This window comes from Melanerpes formicivorus, unplaced genomic scaffold (assembly GCF_026170545.1).
Source record: "Melanerpes formicivorus ecotype bairdi unplaced genomic scaffold, bMelFor1.0.p_v2 SCAF_76, whole genome shotgun sequence".
NCBI lineage: Eukaryota > Metazoa > Chordata > Aves > Piciformes > Picidae > Melanerpes > Melanerpes formicivorus.
The window spans coordinates 128,723-150,302 of record NW_027142428.1 but is presented as its reverse complement, the minus strand read 5'-3'; the positions used below and the strand labels follow the sequence as shown (position 1 = coordinate 150,302).

The 21,580-nt window shown below is 47.9% G+C and overlaps 1 protein-coding gene across 1 annotated transcript in view; it reads left to right on the top strand.

The window, feature by feature from the left end:
• DIS3L2 (DIS3 like 3'-5' exoribonuclease 2) overlaps positions 1-21,580 on the top strand; it is a 208,364-nt gene that overhangs the window by 156,357 nt on the left and 30,427 nt on the right. The window contains exon 15 of the mRNA XM_068163904.1: positions 12,910-12,989. Within this exon, the coding sequence (XP_068020005.1) occupies positions 12,910-12,989 (80 nt within the window). The remainder of the gene's footprint in view (positions 1-12,909; positions 12,990-21,580) is intronic.

Below are 21,580 nucleotides of genomic sequence, written 5' to 3'. Positions count from 1 at the left end.
GCTTCTAGGAGCGGATAGGGTCAGGCCTGGCAAGGGAAGGCAGTGATGAGTTTTTTAGGATGATACATGGTTAGGTTACTAGTATGTGGAACTCCCAGGGGCAGGAAACCTTTTAATTTCCTTACACTTGCTGAGGCAGATTTTTAATTAAGTACCTCATGCTTTGGTTCAGCCCTTAGGTTCTCCTTCTCCATATATGGCATACTGGTACCCACAACTTTAAACAGTGACCTACATCCCGGATGTCTTGGAAACCTTAATCATAGCTTGTACCAATTTAACTGAATTGCAGCCTTGAGTTTCCCTCTCTCTGTGTGTGTGTGTGTACAGGTACACAGGAATTTCTCACGGCTGCGTTCGTGCACGTGAAGCTCGCTGCTGGTCTGTGACCGTGTGTTATGGTCTGGGTTTGATAGGAGGGAGGAGGAACGACGTAAAAGATTGCAGATTTGTGACTGGTTTTAAAAATAGTTCTAAAATGTTATGCATCTTCATCCTGAAGAAATGCAATACTGCTTGGAAACCACAACTACCGAACGTAAACCATGTCAAGCCCCTCACATATGTTAAATAACAGTGTGGAATAGAGGGTTATAAACAGCCTGCTGTGCAGTAATGCTGGAAAATGATCACTGGTCCTACCCCCTGGGGATCAACAGCAGTGTTATGGGCTCTGACATCAACTTGGCCTTACAAAAATACATTTTGCACCACACATTTTCAGTGTGAGCCTTGCCAGAGCCCTTTCTGAAGTGTCTACATGTAGAAATCACTTCCCCACTGAAGCACAGCCAGGTCAGAGCCAGAGGAAGATGGCTGGCCATGGGTTAGCTGGTGGGTAGGGTGCCCATCCTGCTGCCAGCTGACTCAGTTCGCTGGGACAAGTCACCTGGCACCCATCCACTCCTGCTTCCTTTTTTCCCTGTGACAGCAGACCTGTGAAGTCCCTAGGAAAGTGTGAGCAAGAGCAGGTCGCTGCCAGAGGAATTCAACTGAGCCATAGCCAGCCCCTTCCCAAGGGAGCCCAGTGGTTGTGCTAACAGCAGCAGCTCTGGTTGTCCATGGGAACGGGCAAGGATGTTCTTGGAAAGCTTTGGATCTCCTACTCGTGCACTGAGCAACCATGCTTAGGTGCCATGAGATCAGTTAAGTAAAAGAGAGGAGGTCATGGCACATAGCCTGCTTCTGCCCAGAGAAGAGGGTGCTGGCACTGCCATGGGAGGATGCTGGGTGACATATTATGGCAGTGTACAGAGAAGACGCTCTGTAGAAGGCAGTGGGATGAGTATGTATGGCAGGGGATATCACCTCCTCCTGCACTGCTGAAAGCATTGAGGGGAGGTTTGGCCAAGGACACAGCACTGCTGCCGTGTAGTCCTGGCAGCTTGTAATAAGCTGTGAGAAAGTCCATGTCGTCCCCAGAGAAGGAGCAAAGCTTGAGTCAGCAGTGCTAGAACTGGACTTCATCACTACTGGGTATTTCACAGCAGCACCCCAAAGGATGGGAGACAATGGTGTGGCTGACAAACTGAGATCACTGGGGTGTGATCAGGGTGTTCTGCATCTTCATAGTCCCAGCTCCAGTTTACTGACATGCAGATATAGCTGAACCTAGAAACACTGTTGTGATCTCTCTTGTTACCTGGCAGAGCTCTTATCATGTCGACACAGGGGCTGTTGATATTCTAATGGGTTTATCTCTAGTGTGGAGGGTATTACAAGCTTTCATCTGTCTTCCAGTGCAACTCTACGGAAATCCCTCCAGGCATGAGGCAGTACCTGGGCAGTGAAGTAATCTGTGCTCCTGGGTTCTTACAGCTCCATTAGTGGCTTAGCAGGGGAAGCAGTTAGCATTAACAAACTTAAGAAAATAGGATTTGCTGTGTTTGATCTGCCCTCAGCTCCCTGTATCCTCCCAGCAGCAATGACAAAGACTGGGTGCATTACAGGAAGACACAAAATAATCATAGGGGAGACACAAAATAGCCTGATTTGTAAAATGTGTATCAGCATCCTCCTGGGCTCTTGAGCTGTGCTATATCAGGTGTAATAAAAGACACCAAACCATTTTTCTTCCTGCCAGATGCACAGACACATCTGCACCCACAGCCCTTACCTTGCCTTTCCCTGTGACTTGAACCATTTGAAGACAGGACGATATCCCAGCCTTCTTCAGCTAACCACTGCCTTGTGCTCTGTCACAAGCTTGGAGTAGCTCTCAGAAATTATTGGTGCTTTGTAAAGGCCCCTTTCTTTTCATCAAATGAAACACCATTATTGGTCTTGTTCTGTTTTCCATTAAAGAAATGGCCTGCAAGCCATGCACTGTTTCCCTCATGGTGCTGGGCTTCTTAGCAGAGCTGGGCATCAATCAGTGAGAGGATCAGCCCTCTCCTTGGGAGCTGCTGACTTCTGCAGTGCTGTTCTCTACTGACCATGGGCCCTTGCAAAATAGCAGTGCCAAGTGTGAAGCTAAATTTCAGGCTGCATAAACCTGGGGTCAGTAAGTTGACACATGTCAGGTGTCTGAAATAAACAGCAGCAGGGAATAATGAGCTGTTACCCATAGTACCCTCTAATGGTGTCATACCAGGCAGTGAGTTTAGAGAGTGTTTCCACTTCGTCGTGTCACTTTTCATCTGAAGCAAACATGGAACACACAAATTGTTTTTCTTAAGTCTTCAGGCTCTCAGGTATTGTTCTGCAACAGAAATGCCTTGGGGATCCCTTTCTGATCAGGCTTTGCTTTTGTTCATCAGATCACGGTAGCATATATGTGGACTTCCATACTGCCCAACCCATAAAATAGCTGATGTTGGTCCTGCAGGTTCCCTCCAGGTCCTAGGTGTGACCACCCAAGAGGCTGCAGGTGCTGTGACCGCACAGAAGCACTGCTCTGTTTGACTGTTGACACTTGCCAGCTTAGAGGAAATTTCATGTCAGCTGCACACTTGAAGTTTCCCTCTTTGTTAATAGTGAGAAATAAAATAGTGCCATTTTTTTCCCCACACTTGCTTTAACTTGTTTGGTCTGTTTGCTCCAGGATTTTCAGAGCAATGGGCATATGTGCTGCTCTGCCAACCCCTGTTGGACCGAGAGCTTTCAGACGAGATAGAGATTATGAGACTCAGGGTCTCTGGCATTTCTGGATGTCAGTGGCAGATGCTGCTGATGTTGTGCTTGCCTTCTTCAGGCTCTTCACCAGCTGCTGGTACCCATGGGCTTTGGCAGTGTAGTGTCAGTGGCTGTTTCTCCCCATCTCTCTGCTCAGGCAGCAGACCCTTGTCTTGCCTCTTCCTGTTCACACCAATTACAGGTCCCTGGGCTGCTCCCCTTGCCTCTGACTGTTGGCCTCTGGTGTCTCCTAAGGAATTTTAACTCTCTGATAAGGTCCATAATGTCTGAGTGTTGCCCTCCAGCCATCAATAACTTCTTAGACAGGGAAACTTCACTTACTGGTGATTCTAGTTGCTTTGAGAAGGGTCAGTTCTGCTTTCCCAGGAGTCTTGGGGATTGTTTCAAATTCCTAATTGCAGTCTAGACTCTTACTAGAGTCTTGATCATCCTCTTCTCCCAAATTCTTGCTTTTCCAAGTGAATTTCCATATCTGTCAGGTGAAGAACAGGCCATTGGGACTGGTCAGAACTAACTGTTCCCTTGCATCCCATAAAGCCTGTGGTCATCATCAATCTCCAAAATGCAAGAATTGTCTGTAGCCCAAGGCCTTTTGCCTCTCTTGAGGCTGATAAAGCCCAGCTCATGAAGGCTTGGTTATTCCACAGGATGGAACCAGTGGAATTGTCTTCTGTCAGAGCAGTGGCAGGGCTGGAAGAAGCACAAGACCTGGGAGTGTTTAGAAGAGGAGCTGGGAGACAGGCTCCAAGTAACAGAAAACGGCCAAGCAGTGAAATTTGGCACGTGCCTTGTTAGTGTCACAGCTTTTTATGTGGCATTTCCTTGGGGTTGTTTTGCTTTTGTTTTAAAATGGATAGTTGTCTTGAAAATAAAAACACTTCTCACTGACGGTTCCCTAGTGGTCTTGAGCATGCAGAGTGATGTTGCAATTTGTTATCTTCTTGCAGAAGGTATTTTTAATCCACCAGCACAAGCCATTTGCCGTTGTGTCATCTGTATTTTAGTCCTGTGGTTTCCTAATCATGCAGCTAGAGAATGAGCTCATCCAGTTTGTAAAGAGAGCAGAAGTATTCAGCTCTTCTTTCTAAATAAATCTGGATCCATTTCATTGTGGATTGCATTCGAAACCTCGGGTGCAGGCAAAGTGTGAAGGCTTAAAAATAAACCCATTTGCAGTTTGTGTTTTTTTGCCAAGTGGTGAAAGTTGTCTCCTTCCCCATCTTTCTGGAGAGGCTCTTGCAGCTGGGAAGTGAAAGCCAAGGGTATGATGCCAGCTTGCCATTTTGATGACAGCATTTGTGTGTCTGTGCGAAAGATCCAGCCACACTTCTTTCTGGTTTTGCTGCACTGCCTGACCACCTGTGGCAGAGATTTTGAGAGCTGCTAGATGACAACAGAGCAGCCATCATATGTATTAGGGAAAATGCATTGGGGACCACTTCCATGAGGGGAAACCCCCAGGGTCCTCACTGTATCCCAGAGGAGAGGTTTGGAGAGCAAGACCTGCTGCAGCCTGTGGGATAATTTAGTAACAGCTCATTGTGGCTTTGAGTACCAGGTTGGGAACCTCTGGCCTTGGAGAATGGTTTATGGTGGGGGTGTGGGGGGAATTGTGCTGACTTTCCAGACCCTGGGTTTCAAGGTGACATTGTCTTTCATGCACAGATCTTGTAGTCTGTTAACAGAGGTAGTTTGCTGGGTAACATCTTGAGAGAGGAGAGACATTTGGGAGATGCACAGAATGAGGGCAGAATGAGTGATGTTTTGTATTGCAAGTAATAGAGAGCCCTTCTGCACAGGAGATCTCAAAACTGCAAAGTAAAGCAGGAATGGAGACGAGGCTTTACCCCTAGAGAAAGAAATCACCCTTTGCTCTGGTGCTGGTTTACACTTGGCTGTTGTTCTGTCCCACGAACGAGGCTAAGGCTGGCAGTGAATTTGTGTCAAGCACAACACTGTCATCTCACACCCAGGAACTCCAGGGTGTGTGAGCTGGCTGGCTGTGAAGCACCCTGGGTTTTCAGCATGTTCCTTGCTGATTCCTTCTTGTGCCTGCTCTGTATTTCAGTTTGGGGGTCAAGGTGTTTCAGGAGTGGTGAGTGGGGCAGGAAGAGGGCAGAAGAGCAGCTGCCAGTTGCTTTCCTTTCCAAGCACCCTTTCCCTAAGGAGCAGGTTTAAGGGACAGCTCATTTTACCTCTCTGCTTTTGTCTGTCTCCTGACGATTGGCCATGCTTGAGGACACAGGGCAACAGAGATGGCTTCAGGAGCCTCATAGAGAATGTAAACCTTCACCTGGAAAATATGCATGAGAAAAAAGGGGTCTCACTGAAAGGAGAATGAGTGAGATGGAACCAGTTAAGCACTTCCAAACAGTAGAAACAGCAATCACATAACTAGCTGCTGAGACTGGCCAAGCATTCACTGTCGAAAGGGAAGGACCACCCTAACCCAATGTGAGAGGTAATTAGTTGGGCTGGTAGCAAGTTTCCTTGTCTTTTCTCTTTGTCCACTGTAGGACTTTTGGTCTCACCCTATTTATTATCCCATCCTTACTCCATGTTCTTCAGCTTCTACCCAGGGTCTTTCTCCAGTAATTTCAGACGGCAGCACAAATAGAAGAGCTTGTGGAGGGAGAAATGCTTGGGTCTCAAGAGCAGCTTCTTTAAGTGAAAACACAGCTGTGAGGTTTGCAGCCTGTGCTTCTGTAAGGGCTTGTCCAGCCGGCGCAGCCAGCACCGCTGCAGTCCTTCCAGCTTGCAGGAATTGGGAAATCCATTGTGAACGAGATTGAGTTTGATGGCCTGCGTGGAGGCAGATGGATGTATTTTTAAGGGACAAGGTGCCAGAAAGCTCTGTGATTACGTTACTGGAGCATGGCTCCGTTTTTTGTGGTTTTAGAAGTGAGTGTCAGGACTTCAGGGCTTTTTTTTTTTGCCTTTTTTTTCTCTTTTCGGGTGAAAACCAAAGTTTGGGCAGCGCATAAAAACCTGCTTGATGACTAAGTTTATTCTTAAAAAGCTTTCTAGAGCTTGCTGGAGGGGAGCCTTTATTCTGAGAGGGAGCTGATACCTGTCTTTTTGGGCTTCCACACAAATGGGGTTAAATTGAATGAGTGCCAAGGGTAGAAAACTCTCTCTGCCTTTTGGGAGATTGTTCTCAGTGTAATCTTTAGCTCCAGTTCCCTGGTTTTGTCTTGGAGGCTTGTATTCTGCCTCTCCTCCTTGACCTGGGTGAACTCTTTCTGCTTGAATACCTTACTACATCAGTGGAATTATCTTGAACAGTTATAGCCTAGGCTGGCTGAAGCATGGCCTTACATTGCCCCAGAGCTGGGACGTCTGAAATCTGTGACCGGGTTACGCTGCTGAACCAATAATGCCTCTGTCATGCAGTGCATGCGTAGAGAAAACCTTTCATCTAATGATAGGGGTTTGCAGCTTGGAGCACAGGCTGGGAACAGGAGGAGCCAAGCCAAACCATTTACTCAAGAGGGCATGAAGAATTTGCCCAGTCAAGTCAATATAGGTCCTGACAGCACTTCAGCAGCCAGGCTGCTCCTCGTCCTTTCTCCTTATTGGAGCTACCAGGCTTTATCGCATGACTGGGCCCCTAATTGCTGCAGGTCTAAAACTTTCTCTGAAATGAGGATGACTGCTGGCTGCACTGAAGTCCCAACAAGCCTCAAGATCCATGACAGCATTAAGCACTGCTCCCCTCCTCAGAAAAGCCCCTTTCTGGTCTTAGTGGAGAAAACCTCAAAACGTAGGCAGCTTTGCCAACACTTTGCACCAAGGCCTGTCTACCTGAATGGCAGCTGCCCTGAGCCCATCTGCTGGTGTCTTGTGTCTGTCCACCTATATGCACTTCCTCTATACATTTGTTTGATGTCTGCTCACAACTGTTGGAGGGGCATATGGGAAGCATTGGATGCAGATGAAGTATGTTGTTGTCTGATGAATGGAAGAACAAGGAGGAGCACCCAGCATCCTACTGTCAGCCAGCTGCATCCTGTGCTGGATTTAAGGATTGAGGAGTAGAAAGTGGGAGGATATTATAACTCAGAGTGTGGAGCCACTGTACAAGTGTTCATGTGCACAAAGCCCTCAATGCCCAGTGACTGCTGTGGGCTGGAGATTACTTTCTTCAAGGAGGTGGCATTACATGCACCTCCATCCTGCAGTATGTGCCACCCAACGTTACCAAGGATCAACTATGTGCAGTGAGTATATTCTCATGCTTTCTTGACCAGTCTCAGGATAGTGTGCCCACACCTCCTTGGTACCTTAGATGCAACACTGCACGAAGGCAATGGCATCCTGCCTATCAGACAGCCTGCTTCTACCCCTTTGAATTTCAGTGTCCTGCTCCTCTTCTCTTTTGGTGTGTTGCAGTTGTGTCTGGTGGTGAGTGAGCCTATTCATCACTGTATCCACACACATCCCAATTACTCCTTTTGACAGCTCTTATTCACACACCTTCTTGTGCCTCTGACATCTCAATTATTGATGGGGCTCTCCTGGTAGGCAGCACTCTGTTCTCAGCATGGCTAGGTTCCAGCTCCCCTTCCCATTGAGTTCACACACACACAATGCCAAGCGTGTCTTTATGTGCAAAGCTGCTGAAGTGGAAAGGGATCTTTAATTAGCATGGGAGCTCCAGGGCTGTGCCACCAAAGGGGGCAGTGCAAGCCAAATTGCACCTCAGTATGGCACTGGGAAATCTCTTCTCCCCATCCTTGCCCAGCAAAGCCCATCAGTGTCCTGATCTCATATGTTTAATGATCTCATATGTTTAATGTTGAAGATCCCTTGATCTGATGAGCCTTCCTTGTGATGGAGTCATCTCTGTAAGAAGCTTCAGTCCCCCATTGGCCCTGTAGGTATGAAATCTGATATTTTGAAGAGCAGTGCCCTTTCCTTTTCTTTGGTATGTTTGTTTGCTGGCTTTACAGCCAGCCTTTACATTCTCACAGGGACCACTGATATGCAAAAAGAGAAGCTTCAAAGCAGCACAGTGTTGGAGCAATGCCGTCAAAATGGCTAAGAGTTAAAGCTGTGCCAGAGGGACGAGTGCAAAAACCTGCTTGCTTTGCAGGCCTTCATAATTCTGTGAGGCTCTGGATGTCTCCTGACATTACTATAGCAGAAGTCAGATAGGAGGAAGGACAAAGTGGTTGATCAGCTCCTGACATCTCTTGGGCTCCTAGCCTTTCCCTGCAACCTCCTTTATTTCAGAAGTAACTAGAGGCTTTCTGCTTTGTGAATGAAGGCCAAAGGAAGGAGCAGCTGCTGGAGAAGGTGGGACCAGGGAGATGCTGCAGTGCAGATTGCACTGAATGCTAGGAAAGGACACTTGAGTTTCGTTCTTCAAGATCTGTGGCAGGAGGTGCCTCATAGATTAGCTTTAGCATGAGAAGAAAAGTCTGCAGAGCAGACATTCTGAAGCACCAAGGTGCTTGGAAGCTGAAGTACTTTTACAGATTAACACAACCATGCAGAAGTGAGCATGTGCTTGAGGGCTGCCAGTGGAGCACTGCTGTGGCTGCAGCAGCATATAGGATACAACTACATGATGTTGACTGGCCATGGACAGCCTTTTCAAGCTTAGTAGGGAGCTCACATTCTCTGCATCCCAGTGTGCTTCCTGAAAGTGCTCAGCTCATCTTGTACCTGCTTTCTTTCTGCCCTCCAATGAGTTTTGCCCTGGCCCTTTGTACTCCCTACCAAATGCCACCAAATGTGTAGAGGCAGCTAGGGCTTGGCTGTTCATTTGAGGTCTGTAAGGATTCTTGGCCCAGAGCATGATCACGATTCCTCTCCTTCCTGTCCAAGACCATGCATCAGCAGATCACAACTGCAGAAGAGCAGGGAGTTGTGCTTCAGCAAAAGCACAGCTGCCTTCAGCTTCAGGCCAGACCTTTAGTTACACATCTCTTTGTGTGATAGCCTGACCCTGATACTTCTCTGAGTGGAGTTCTCTTGTTGCTATGGGTGATAGCAATATCCTCTTGTCGGACAGTGTTGCCCCAGATGGTCAAGCTGTGCATGGTATGGGCCCTGCTATGCAGGCCTTGATGGCACTGGTGGATAGCAGAGCCTGCTGAGCAGGGTGTATTTGATTTGTCTGGAATACTGTGAGCAGACAAAGGGTTAAAATAACAGAAAGTTGAAAACCTGTTATCTTTGGGAAGTGTGATCTTTCCTCTTTGGGTAGGCAGGTTCCATGGGACCCCCTTCCCCCAGATAGTGAAAAGGTCACCTCCCATACCTTATTGCCCCACAGCTTTCCCTGGCAGCCTGTCCAAACAAGGCTGTTTTCCTTCTCAGCCCTTTTCCTTCCTTCCTTCCTTTCCTTCCCCATGACATGACTTCTTGCACAGAGCTGACTCCAGCCCTGGGTGGTGCTGGGGGCCCAGAGCCCAGGTGAGCTGTAGCCAGAGATGCTCAGTTACTGCAAGCTCAAAGCTTGCTTATCTGAGAGCTGGAAACAAGAGCCTCAGGAACTCCTGTGTTTCTTCTGAGCAGAATTATTGTTGAAAGTGGCCAAAGCCACATTTTTGCCCAATCTTGCACTTTCTTTTGTGTGTCTTCTTTAGTAATTCTACAGTGCAATGTCTGTTCCTCCAAGCACAGGACTAGGTGGAGCTGTGCCTGAGATAACTGCTGTCCTTTTCACCTCAGAGCTGCTTCCTGATATTCTAGCAGGAAAACCTAGCTCAGAAAAATGGCTTTGGGCACTTCCATGTTCCTCTTTTAATTGCCTAAACCAGGGCAGCTCACTTGAGAGGACTCTCTTCATAGAATCATTGAATGCTTTGAGTTGGAAAGGACCTTTAAAGGTCATTTAGCGCAACCCTTCTGCAGTGAGCAGGTGATGACCCTGCAGGTCATCTTCAATGACATCAGGTTGCTCAGAGCCTCATCCAGCTTGAGATTTGAATGTTTCCAGGGAGGGAGCTTCTACCAGCTCTTTGGGCAACCTGTACCAATGTTTCACTACCCCCACTGTAAAAAAAAAAATCACAGAATCACCAAGGTTGGAAGAGACCTCAAAGATTCTTCCTTGTCTAGTCTAAATCTCCCTTCTTTCACTTTAGAACCACCTCCCCCACCTGCCCACCCCCCTGCCTTGTCCTGTTATAGCAGACCTTGCTAAGAAGGCTATCCCACCTTTCTTATAGGACCCTATTAAGTGTTGAATGGCCACAATAGGTCTCCTCTGAGCCTTCTCTTCTCCAGGCTGAGCAAACCTAACTCTCTCAGCCTTTCTTCACAGCAGAGGTGTTCCAGCCCTCCAAACATTTTTGTGGCCTTCCTCTGGAGCCACTCCAACAGGTTCCTGTCTTTCATGTGCTGAGACCATGTATGGTTATGGACCCCATATGGCCTGCAAGATGATTGCTTATGTCCCTTGGGAGGGTTGCTTGTTTCTTGCTGACCTCCTGCTCCCATTAGGTAGCTGCCATGCACCATCATAGCATCTGGAGAGGCTGAAGCCACAGCCTGTCTTCATGGATTCTGACCAGGAGAAGTGTCCCTAGCCAGCCCTGCTAGAATCATAGAGTAGTCTGGGCCAGAAGGGACCTCCAAAGCTCACCCAGTCCAACCTCCCCCCAGTCAGCAGGGACATCCTCCACTAGATCAGGCTGCCCAGGGCCTTTTTGAGATTCACCTTGAATATCTCCAGGGATGGGGCCTCAAACTCCTCCCTAGGCAACCTGTTGCAGTGTTCCACCTCCCTCACGGTAAAGAACTTGTTCCTAACATCCAATCTAAATCTGCTCTTCTCTAGTTTGAAGCTGTTGCCCCTTGTCCTATCACTGCAGGCCTTTGTAAACAGTCCCTCTCCATCCTTCTTGTAGCCCCTTTCACATACTGTAAGGCTACTACTAGGTCTTCCCAGAGGCTCCTCCTCTCCAGGCTGAACAGCCTCAGTTCTTTCAGCCTGTCCTTGTAGCAGAGGTGCTTCAACCCCCTGATCATTTTTGTGGCCCTCCTCTGGATCCACTCCATCAGGTCCAGGTCCTTCCTATATTGAGGGCTCCAGACCTGTACACAATACTCCAGGTGAGGTCTCACCAGTCCTATCTAAGACACCTGGATATTAGTAATATGCTAAGCTGTAGTAAGATCAGAAGTTTCTGGAAGGGAGGGTGATGGAGAGCCTCAGAGATCAGCAGTATGGCGATAAGTGTGCCACAGACACATGCAGAGCATGGACATGTGTTACCTGCTGTTGCAAAGAGCGTGGCTCAAAATAATTTACAGAGTTGGAGGCATAGCAGTCAAGGGAGATCAGCTGGATTTGGCCTCAGCCTGGTACTCAGTGCTGAACTTGGTGTCCAAGATGGTGAATTTTTAAATGATGTCATGCTGTGCAGTTTTATTTGGGTCAGTGAGAGCACAGTGTATGACTTTGCTACTCTTTAGGGAAGGGAAAAATGAGTGCACCATCTAATGATTCAGCACACAGGGTTTCTTAACAGCCTGAGGGAGAAAGATGTTTTAATTCTGTGTTCATTTCTGAATAAGCTGTTAATTTGAGTTAGCAATTTCCTTGCAGCCCAAAGGAGAGGAGTCTCTGATCAAATGGAGTGACTCAACATTGCTCTCTCCTCCTTTCCCTGTTTAAAAAAACGGCTGGGCTCATCAGAGCAACCTTCCTTTGACTTCCAGCCCTTGCGATGGCCTTCCCAGACTGTTTCAGGAGTCCTGCATGACCCAGCAATGGTAACAGCCCTGCAGTTGGTAATCTCTCTGACCACAAAAAGCCAAAGTGCTCAGTGCATAAAGACCACAGCTGCTTCCTCTGAAGGGTGCTTGCCCTTCTTACCCAGCCTGCTGGTGCCTGCTCAGGGTCTGCAGTCTTTTTGCAGAGCTGTGTGGCTGTACCTCATGGCTGCAGGAGCTGGTGGGGCACTGGTCTGGGGGCCAGCAGCCTTCTCTTGGGGAAAGAGTAGCTGCTCAGATGTGCAAGGCTGTTGCAGGACTCAGTCCCGTGCTGTTTTCTAGACAGCTGAGCATATAAAACCACTGGAGATCTTTTCAGCAAAGAAATCTTCCTGCAGAACCGTTCTGTTGCTTGCTGCAAGAGGATTATTTTTTCCCCCTTAAATAAAAGGAGCTGTGTTTGAAGCCTGAAAGCCCTTGCCCGGTGCCTTCTTGGAGCTGCAAAGACAGCAGCTTCCAGGTCACATCATAGCCTCCTGCCGGACACGGATCCAAACTGCAAACCCTTCTAACAGCTCTTTAATAACTCTGCACAGAAGGAAAAATCTGTCACCTTTCCCTCTGTGGTTTCTCCTCTGTTCTACTGCACTGGAGAAACGAGATGGAGCCGGGAAAGTTTTCAGAGAAAGACTCGTGGGAACTCCAGCTGCCGATGGAGAGCAGCTCAGTTCTTTAGTGTCTGAGGGGAACCGCAAGCGCTTTGCTGAAAGGTGGTGTGCGTGGGTGGGTTTGGAGGGGTGAACCATCGCGACCCAGGCATTTCAGAGGAACCACAAACACTTTAGAGTAACAAAGGGTGGAAAAAGCGAGAGCTTTCTGCAACGCATGTGACTTTTCCCTGAGGTTTGGAACCCTGCGGCTTGTTCCAGGCCACGGTGTTTGTGTGTCAGTCTTGGGGAGTTAAGCTTTCTCCCACAAGCCTCACTTGAAGTTGCTGTGATGACTGAGAGCCTAAAATGTTGCCTTTTTTTTCCCTTTTTTTTTTTTTTTTTTCCCCTTCTTCTCTCCCTTTTCATTCTCCCCCACACCCTCTCCTCTCTGCAGATGAAGCTCTCGTTTACCTTGGACCAGGAGAGTGGGATGCCTCAAGGCTGTTATATTTATCAGTACCGGGACAGCAACAAGTAAGTCCTGTGGAAGATTACACTCAGCAGATAGAGGAAGGTGCATTGAAAGGGGACTGCCCTGCCTTCTGGCAGAGGCACCACAACTGCTAGTGCCACTTAAATATAGATTAAAGCAAGCTTCAGGCTTGACCTGAAACCGGGACCAACTCCAGTAAAGACCAGATCCTTTCAAACGTACTAGGCCCTGCAGCCCCTTTTTATCTGCAGCCTTTAAAAGCTGCTTTTATTTGGCTAAAGGCCAGTTCTGGGCCAAACTCACTCAGGCTTTGCCCAGGGGTGTTTGCAACTCAAATGCTGCACTGTTCTGTGTTGGGGTGGCTTTGGGAATGTGGGCTGGGGTAAGCATCAAAAGGCTGTGGAGTGCTGAAGAAGTCAGAGCCCTCACCTCTGCTCAGCTAGAGTCACACAGCACCCAATTCTCTCTGCTAAAGCTCATGCATGGGTTCACTGAGAGACCTTTGATTTGCAGTGCTGTAGCCCCAGTGCAGCCACGTACTCTGTTTGTGTAAGGTACCATATGATATTCGCGCTTTGGATGTATTTGGAGCACAGAGTCCTCAATTTCTAGGTATTCTGCCTATTTTTACAAGCTGCTGTAGTGAGCTGGCACCCAAGATGTTTTTATTTCAAATCACATCCTCATTATCAAATTGACAGCAGCAGCAGAGTTCAGATATTTCTGTATTCATGCTGGGTTACTTTGCCTGAATATCAGCGTGTCATAAATCCATCGCCTGTTGCCTCCACCCATATATAGTTCTGCTTCTTCCCTGTTATTGAATGTTGACCTTAAAAAGGAGGGTATATGAAGTTGTCAGTGTATGGAACAGCCTGTAATTAGATCTGCACTGAAACACTGATGAGAATAGTCCTGAAGAGGAAGAGGGACATCCACAAACAACACCTAGCCCTTTCTAAGCTGATAGTTCTCGGTGTTTAAGCAAGAAGGGAGATTGTTTCTGGGAGAATCCTTTCCGCCCGTGCATGGGCAATTAGCACATGATAAACGGTCCCATCTCAGCTATCCTGGCCACAGAGGTGTGGATGAGCAGAGTTGCTACCTCCCGCACCACCAAACTAACAGGGAAGCCTGCAGTTCCGTGCCAAAGCATAAAATCAACAAGGGAAGAGCATTCGGTTTTGAGGTTTTTATAGGTGGGCAGCACACAATGGACAGCAAGGAAAAGAAACCCCCAGACCTGTTGGGGGCTGTTGAGGACATTTATAGATCCAGTGTTTGTGTGGTGTGTTTCTCAAAAATCAGCAGCCATGGTTTTTCCTGCCACAGACCCTTCCCTCCCCAGGCTCCAATGGGTGTTGTGCCTTTGTTTGAGGAACTCCAGGGATGGGAGTGGAGCTATTTTGCTTAAGGACTAAGGCCAACAGCAGTTCCGCTTGGAAACCTTGCTTTTTGCTGCGAGTTGTCCAGCATGTGACAAAGTAGCTGTGGCATGTTGGCAGCTGTTGCTTTAGAGATGTATGGCTGTGACCTGCATTTCTGGCAAGCGTGGGAGCCGAGCCATCCTGAGCCATGCCAGCTGGGATCACGGGTTGCAAAAATGCGGTGCGGGCAGAATGGGTGAGATTGCGAGCAAACCCAGGCTGTGCAGGTTTGATGGATCCAATCTGCAGTTATACCTCCTTGCAGGGCCCTGTGCTTTGTATTTCATAGCTTGTTTGACCAGCTTGGGAAGAGTAGGATCCCGTTTCCCAGGGAGTGCCTGGCTGTTTGCACACACTCCTTCTCCTCTAAATCCTGTACATGCAGCTCAGTGCCTCCAATAGGCCTTGGCTGGTGAACTGAAGTGTGGAGGTCTTCTGTGCTACAGTTGATGTATCCTTGCAGGTAAAGTGCCCTTGAGCCAAACGTGCACTCGGTTCTGGTTGTTCCCTGGGTGATTTTGGAGGAGCTCACACGTGCTGCAGCTTTACTGGCATTGCATTTGAATAGAGTAGTGAAGCACCGGATGGATGGTCGTGGCTCCTGCTCAGCCCAGCAGAGATTGCACTTCTCAAGCACTGGTCTTTTCACAGGATTAAGTTGTTATCTATTCAGCAACAGGGCAGTTGTCATGATAATTTTTCCTTAGTAATTTCTCAGGGTAAATTGTAGGCTGTGTGTTCTTCCAAGCCCAGTCAGGCTTTGACAGTACTCAGTAGCACCCAAGGATGCTCTTCTGCATCCTTTGAAAGATATATCTAGAAGTTAAAGGCAGCTGTAACACTTGGATCTGCACCGTGTTTTGGAGCCGTTTAGCCCAGAGAAGAACTGTTGGCCACACGCTGCAAGCTCCTGTATGGGAAAGGTTGGAAATATACAAATCCCAGAGCCCAGCATCCTTGTCAGGGCAGGAACCCATGCTTGGGACAAACTTAGCGCAGGAGCACAGGTGTTTGAAGCTCTCACGGAGTAGCTTTAACAGAAGGAAGCTGAGATGACCCCGATCAATGGGAACCCAGGAACACGCCCCAGAGATCTGTGTGAGTAGGGCTGTGTATGGCAAAGCTGAGTGTCACCCTGGTGACTGAAGGAGTGTCCCTTTCCCTCGAAGTGGCAAATGCTGTTCCAAGCTGCAGCCAGACGGGGCCACCGGAGAACAGCGGATATTGGCCTCCCACTTGCAGAACAAAGGGCTGCAGGATTGCTGAAAGTGTAATTACTAGAGCGATTAATTTCTATTGCTTAGCTAGAAATGCAAGTACCTTACAGGGTTTTACAAGTGTAATCAATTGGAATTTGTTCCCTTTAAAATGATAAAACTTTGCCAAGGTATTTTTGCATGCTCCTGGTATTTCCCATTGCCTATCTGCAGCAGGGTCCACAGACACAGAGCTCACCAGGTGCCCAGTCCACTGTCACACCCTCGGTGCCACGCACTGAGACTACCCAGCAGAACCTTGGGAGCCCTATATTGAGAGCAGAAGAGGTGTTGAGCAGCCAGCTGCTTGCCCCTCCACCCCCTGCTCTATTGGTGTCCAATGGCACTTGTAACAGTAACGTTCAGCTGCTGTACTTGAAGCCATAGGGAGGAGAGAGGCTGTGACTGCCCCTGCGGTCACAGGTGTAAGGCCAGAGGATGTCACGTCTCCCCTTTTTTTCCTGCTCAGACGCAGCTGCTTTTGCCCCCTTGACTGCCAGTCCTCCCCAGCCTTTCAGTCCTTCTGGCCCCAAAGGAAATGACCTCATCAGAAGCAAGCAGTTCACTTTCTCGTTTTTCAACTATGTTACTTAAATTCTTCCTGATGGGGATCAGTCCGTACAACTGACAGAGCACTGGGCTGTTGTGGGACAGCTGTCCTGTGACTGGAGCACTGTGCTGTGACATGGGGACAGCCAGTGACATGTGCTGGGTAGCACTCGGAACAGGAGCATATTGTCATCCTTTATGTGGTTGCAGAGCAGCTATATCCAGCAGAAGACAGCCCTGCCAGCTGTCCCATGGTGTGACTGCAGCATGAGTTGGGCATTGAGGGTGAGGCTGGCTTTCTGCCTCTGCACAGGATCCAACTCCAAAACCCAGCCAGGCTGTAAAAGGCCATCAAGGCCATTGACATCCAGCGTGGTTTGTGAATCCCACCTTACAATATGCACTCACTGGTCTCTGGTCTAGGATGTGATGCCAGCTGTGCTAAGGAAGTGCTGGCTGCCCACTGAAGCCTGCCTGTCGCAGCTGGTCCTCTTGTAGGCCACCAGGCAGTGGGAGAATGAGATCAGTAAAGGTTATAGCTGATCATGAAAGGCTTCTTCCAGCCTGTGTGCAGGAAGAGCCAAAGCCAACTTGAGATCTGCTTGGAAGAAATTAATTGTGAGAAGTTTCATTTCTTTTGTCTGTATTGAAGAAACAGAAGATTCAGTCTGTTGTTCGCGTTCACTGTCACTATCCAGTCACTTCTCTGGAGACCTCCTAGGCTCTGCTCACATGCACACTGCAAGTCTGACCCTTCAAATGCCTTTGTCTTCCCTCCCAAGACTCTCTGATTGCTATCACCTTTCTCAGATGATGCAGTGCTCAGGGTCCTTGCCATCCTAGACCCACTGAGGAGCTATCAATCCCTGTCAAGATTAATCCTGTTGTGTGGGCCATATTTGCATGGCACAGTGATGCTCCTTTGACCCCAGCTGGTTCTCTTCTAACATGGTGTTCCTGCTCCTTTAGCCTCCAGGTATTGGTCTCTTTTTGAGATCCCTTCCTCACATCACAGACACTGCCTTTGCTGATAGACCAGCTTTCAGTTTGACAATGAATTTCATTTTAATTCCTTGCTGCAGCTGGGATTTGTGTCAGGATTATGAATTTGCACTGGGGGCTTCATGTTCTCTTCAGAGTAATTTTTAAACCCAGAGGAGCAGCATCTCACATGGAAGCACTTAGAGACCTCTTAGAAAAGCAGCGTTGGAGTATTGATCATTTTTTTCTCTCCAGGGACCCAGAGCTCTACAGACTGAGCTGCTGTGCAGTGTAGCCACTTGCGGGCAGCACCACACAACTCTTCAGGATGAGAAGTGAAAAATAGCTCCAGTTGAAAGGAAAAGTGGTGCCCCCTTTTATATAGAGATCAATGATGCCTGGTACATTGGATTATCACTTAAAACACCAGGACTTCAAATGCCAGGGTGCATGCACTCCTGATGCTGACAGGCTCGTGATATATGATGCTGTTTGGGTTACCAAGTGAGCTTCTCTGTGCAATCTTTTCATAAGGTGAATGTAATATCTGCAGTGATGTAGCCAACCTTACATCAGGATAGCCAGCCTATAATTATGCTTGGATTGTCTGAAGGGGTTGTTTGTCACTAACACATTAGCTCACTCCATTTATTGCTACAGTTCAGGGCTGCAGCAGGGTGGGTGTAAACAGAGCTCTGGTGGGGGCTTGAGAGGTTATATTTTTTTCTGAACAGAGCAAAGCAGAAATGTTTGGAGTTTGTCCTTTCTTGCAAGGAGAGCTGTTGACTTGGGAGTTCTAAGAAGAAGATATGTAAAGAAGCTGACACAGCATAACTGGTTTGTTTTCAGATGTACTTCCCACGTGTACAGCTCAGCTGTTGGACTTTAGCATGGACCTCGTTCTTCTGCAATGAGCTGGAAGGTTTGCCATAATCTGTTTTGTTCCTTGAGGGAAATGGAGGCTTTGCAGAGTGGATTGTTTGTACAGGGAGCTCCTGCACAGCTCACAGAGTTGCTGGGTGCCTGGCCTGGCTGTTTCATGGTATCCATCCCAGTGAAGCAGGACTGCTTGTGTTGGTGTAAGGGAAACATTTATCTCCCCTGCTGGCATCTGAATTTCTGGTTATTGATCAGCAAATACATGCTCTGCCCTATTCTGACCTGCATGGCCAGGCAAGTCTCTGAATGTGGCCTGTTCTCTCGTTTGTCTCATCTGGGAGCCTGGGATTTCAAGGGGAGAGCCGTATACATGTAATCCCTTGACACCACAGGCTTGAATGGATGCTGTCTAGTAGCAGTTACTCCCCTAAAGCTTATGGAGTGCCTTGTTTAGATTTTAGGTCAAAAGAAAAGTAATTCAATTTCCAGAAATTAATCTGCCAGTCAACATCAAATTCTTTGGGGTGAGATTTTCCAGTTTAGGGTGCCCCATTGGACAAGGTGGCTTAGCTGGGAGGAGTTCTGTGCGTGCACCTCGGTGCATGAGTGGTTTTCTGCAAGCATTGCCCAGGTCCTGTTGGATTGCAGATGAGCTGCCCTGCAACTCTTTCCTGATGAACTGTAGGAAGCTTTAGCTGTCTTTGGAGGCTTCAGGAATGCATCATAGCTGGTTGGTTGTAGGCAAGGCTGCATTTTCATTGCTGAGAAGGAATGCCTCTACTTTAATTGTAGCCACCTTCTGGGTTTAAGAGTAAGCCAGCCATCCCTGGGCTTAAAGCACTACTGAGTTCTGGTGGAAGTGGTGTCTGTGTGGATGAGAGCAGGATTAAAAGCAAAACTGAAGCCAGGGCATGAGTTAGTAATTTCCAGAAGATATACTCCATAAAAGAGAAGACTAAACAAAGTTGGAGCTTTTCTTTTGATACTGTGTCTTGGGTTTTGTTTGGCTTATTTGCACTATGCTTTGCTGAAGTCAACAGGCGATGTCCATGTTTCACCTGTAAAAGGGCAAGCACTGGAGCTGGCCAGGCAAGGCTGGTAAATTATTCTGTCACTGTACACAGAGATTAAACCAAGCCTCCTGTTTTTGGCATTGATTCAGTCTAGGGTAAATTGTCCAGGAGAAAGTCTAGAGGTTGACCTTTAAAGTACAAAGTACAAAGTCCTTCCTGCCGGAGGTATGAGCTCAGTTTTCTGTATGCCACAACCAAAGGCTGCTGGGACACAGGCTGCAAAATAACCTTTGTCACTGAGGCTTGGAGGAGTGGAGCATTGTTCTTATCTCACAGAAGGGACACCATGGCCATTTCTAGATGAGGAAGTTCTTTGCAAAAGCCTCTGCCTAGGTGGTACTTAGCTGATTTTCTTGACACAGACCTGCCTTCTCCTGCCACCTTCCTGCTTAATAACAGGTTTCCAATCCATCAGTGTTATAGAAATAGTAACTGCCAGCTCCTTGCAGTGTCAGTGCAATGTGGGGGCTGCAAATGGAAAAGGTGATCAAGGAAATCTGCCTGTGCCCTGAGCAAGCAGATGGGATTTGAAAATAACCTGACCCCTTTCAAATGAGCGTGTGAAGCTTGCTTTGGTGGCCTACACAATATCCCCCATGCACCAATAGCTCTCTCTCCTCTCCAAGAGGGTACCAGAGCAGTCAGTATGTGCACCCTAATGGGGGAGGAAGGACTGGGCTTTTAAACCTGGGTGAGTTCAGGACCTCCCTGCTCTCCCTGAGTTGAATCTGCCGAGTGTGTTGTCTGGCTTATTTCACAGTGTTCACTTGGAGAGGAGCTGTGAAACCTTGTGTCAGTGCTAGGTGCCTGGGTATTTGGTGGCAGTCAAGTAGGTGAGAAAGTCAGCTGCACTTGTAACCGAGTCAGAGCTCCTGTCTCTGTGTGTCATCCTTGGAGGTCTGTTTATACATCCATTTGCTTAACAATATGTTTGAAAGCCCTCAGCAGCATTTCAGTGCCATTTCCCTGGCTTATATGTGTCTGACTAATGCCCAAGGCAGTGAGCTATATCTGGACTAGAATTGCTAACCTTATGGATTTGGGTTTTTCTTAGTAGCCATGAATCATGAATCTCTGGTTAGCCCTTAGGTACATGGGAGAGAACAGATTTGACGCAGGAAAGAATGAATAATCCTCCTCCCACAAGAAGCACCTCTCCATTTCGTCTTGAAGCCAAGTTGCTGGATTGATTTTGTGTTGAGGAAAGCCCTTTCTTGAGCTGAGATGAAGCTAGAAAATCACAAGACCTCCCTAGTCATCCCTCTCCCAACAGGTTTTCTAGGCATACTTTTTTGTAACTAATGTGGAAAAGGAATCCTTTTGGCTTAGTTTCTGGGTCCTTGAGTGTACTCTAAGTCACAGTACAGTACGACTTCTCTGCCAGGTGTAGGTTTTGCTGTCCATGCTGTGATGTTATGAGCAGGGAGAACTGGGACCAGTGAGCAAATGCAGATACAGCCTTCTTTTGCTTTCTCAGGATGTGCTTTAGGTACAAACTAATGGTGGGAGGTTGCACGAAATGGTAGGCAGTGAAGCAAAACCAAAGATGCTGAGCGCTCAGAACATGTGTTGTGCTGGTGGTAATAAAGGATGCTCTGCTTGAAGATAGGCCTTCCAGTCCTGCCTGCCAGCCTGCTGTTTGATCTGTGCTTTCTGCCTGGAGAGAGCAAGGGCTTTCAGTTTGCACTGAAACTAAGCACTAAGTACCTTGGTTCCCCAGGGGATCGTCAGTGTAAGCTGGAGTAACCGGGTGGATTGTCAGCCAGCTGGGATTGCTCTCTTAAAGAGCTACTGGCTGAAAGCTGAAGCATTCAGACTAGAAATAAAGCACACACTTGAAAGGCAAGGGAGATTAACCACTGGAAAAACATCCCAAGGGAAGACCAGGGAATTCTCCATCTCTCAAGGACAAATGTACTTCTGGAAGGTGTTTCACACCCTACAAGTCAGTGGATTTCACAGAGCAGTAGCTGCCTGAAGCCTTCCAGGCACAGGAGGTCAGCTGCTGGAATAATCTGGCACACTGCTGTGTTAATGTAAAGGATGGCTTTGTGCTGACACCACTCACTGCTTTGGGTTTTGCCAGCTGCTGGGCCTGGAAGAACAGGGTGTTTGCTTTGAATCCTGCCCTCTCTCCATGCTCTCTGCCCAGCTGGTACATTCAGTGTACCTCATTGGTTGAAATTTCATCCTCAAAAATCAGGAGGTGAGAGTGGAAGCCTCATTCCTTACTCTCTCTCAAGCAGCAAGGGTGGACAGTTCTACTTTTCCAGCTACTGCCATGCTTTGCTCTGGGTCCTCCTGCTTTTCAGTTCAGAGCAAGTTCAGAGCAGCTAAATCAGTCTGGCAGTGGTCTCTATTCCCTCTTCACTTCCCTGCTTCTTCTCCATGGAAATAAGGAGCTTCAAATCACAAGCATGTTTTGTGTGCTCAGCTCCTTACCATGCCAAGGTCACCCTGAGTGGGG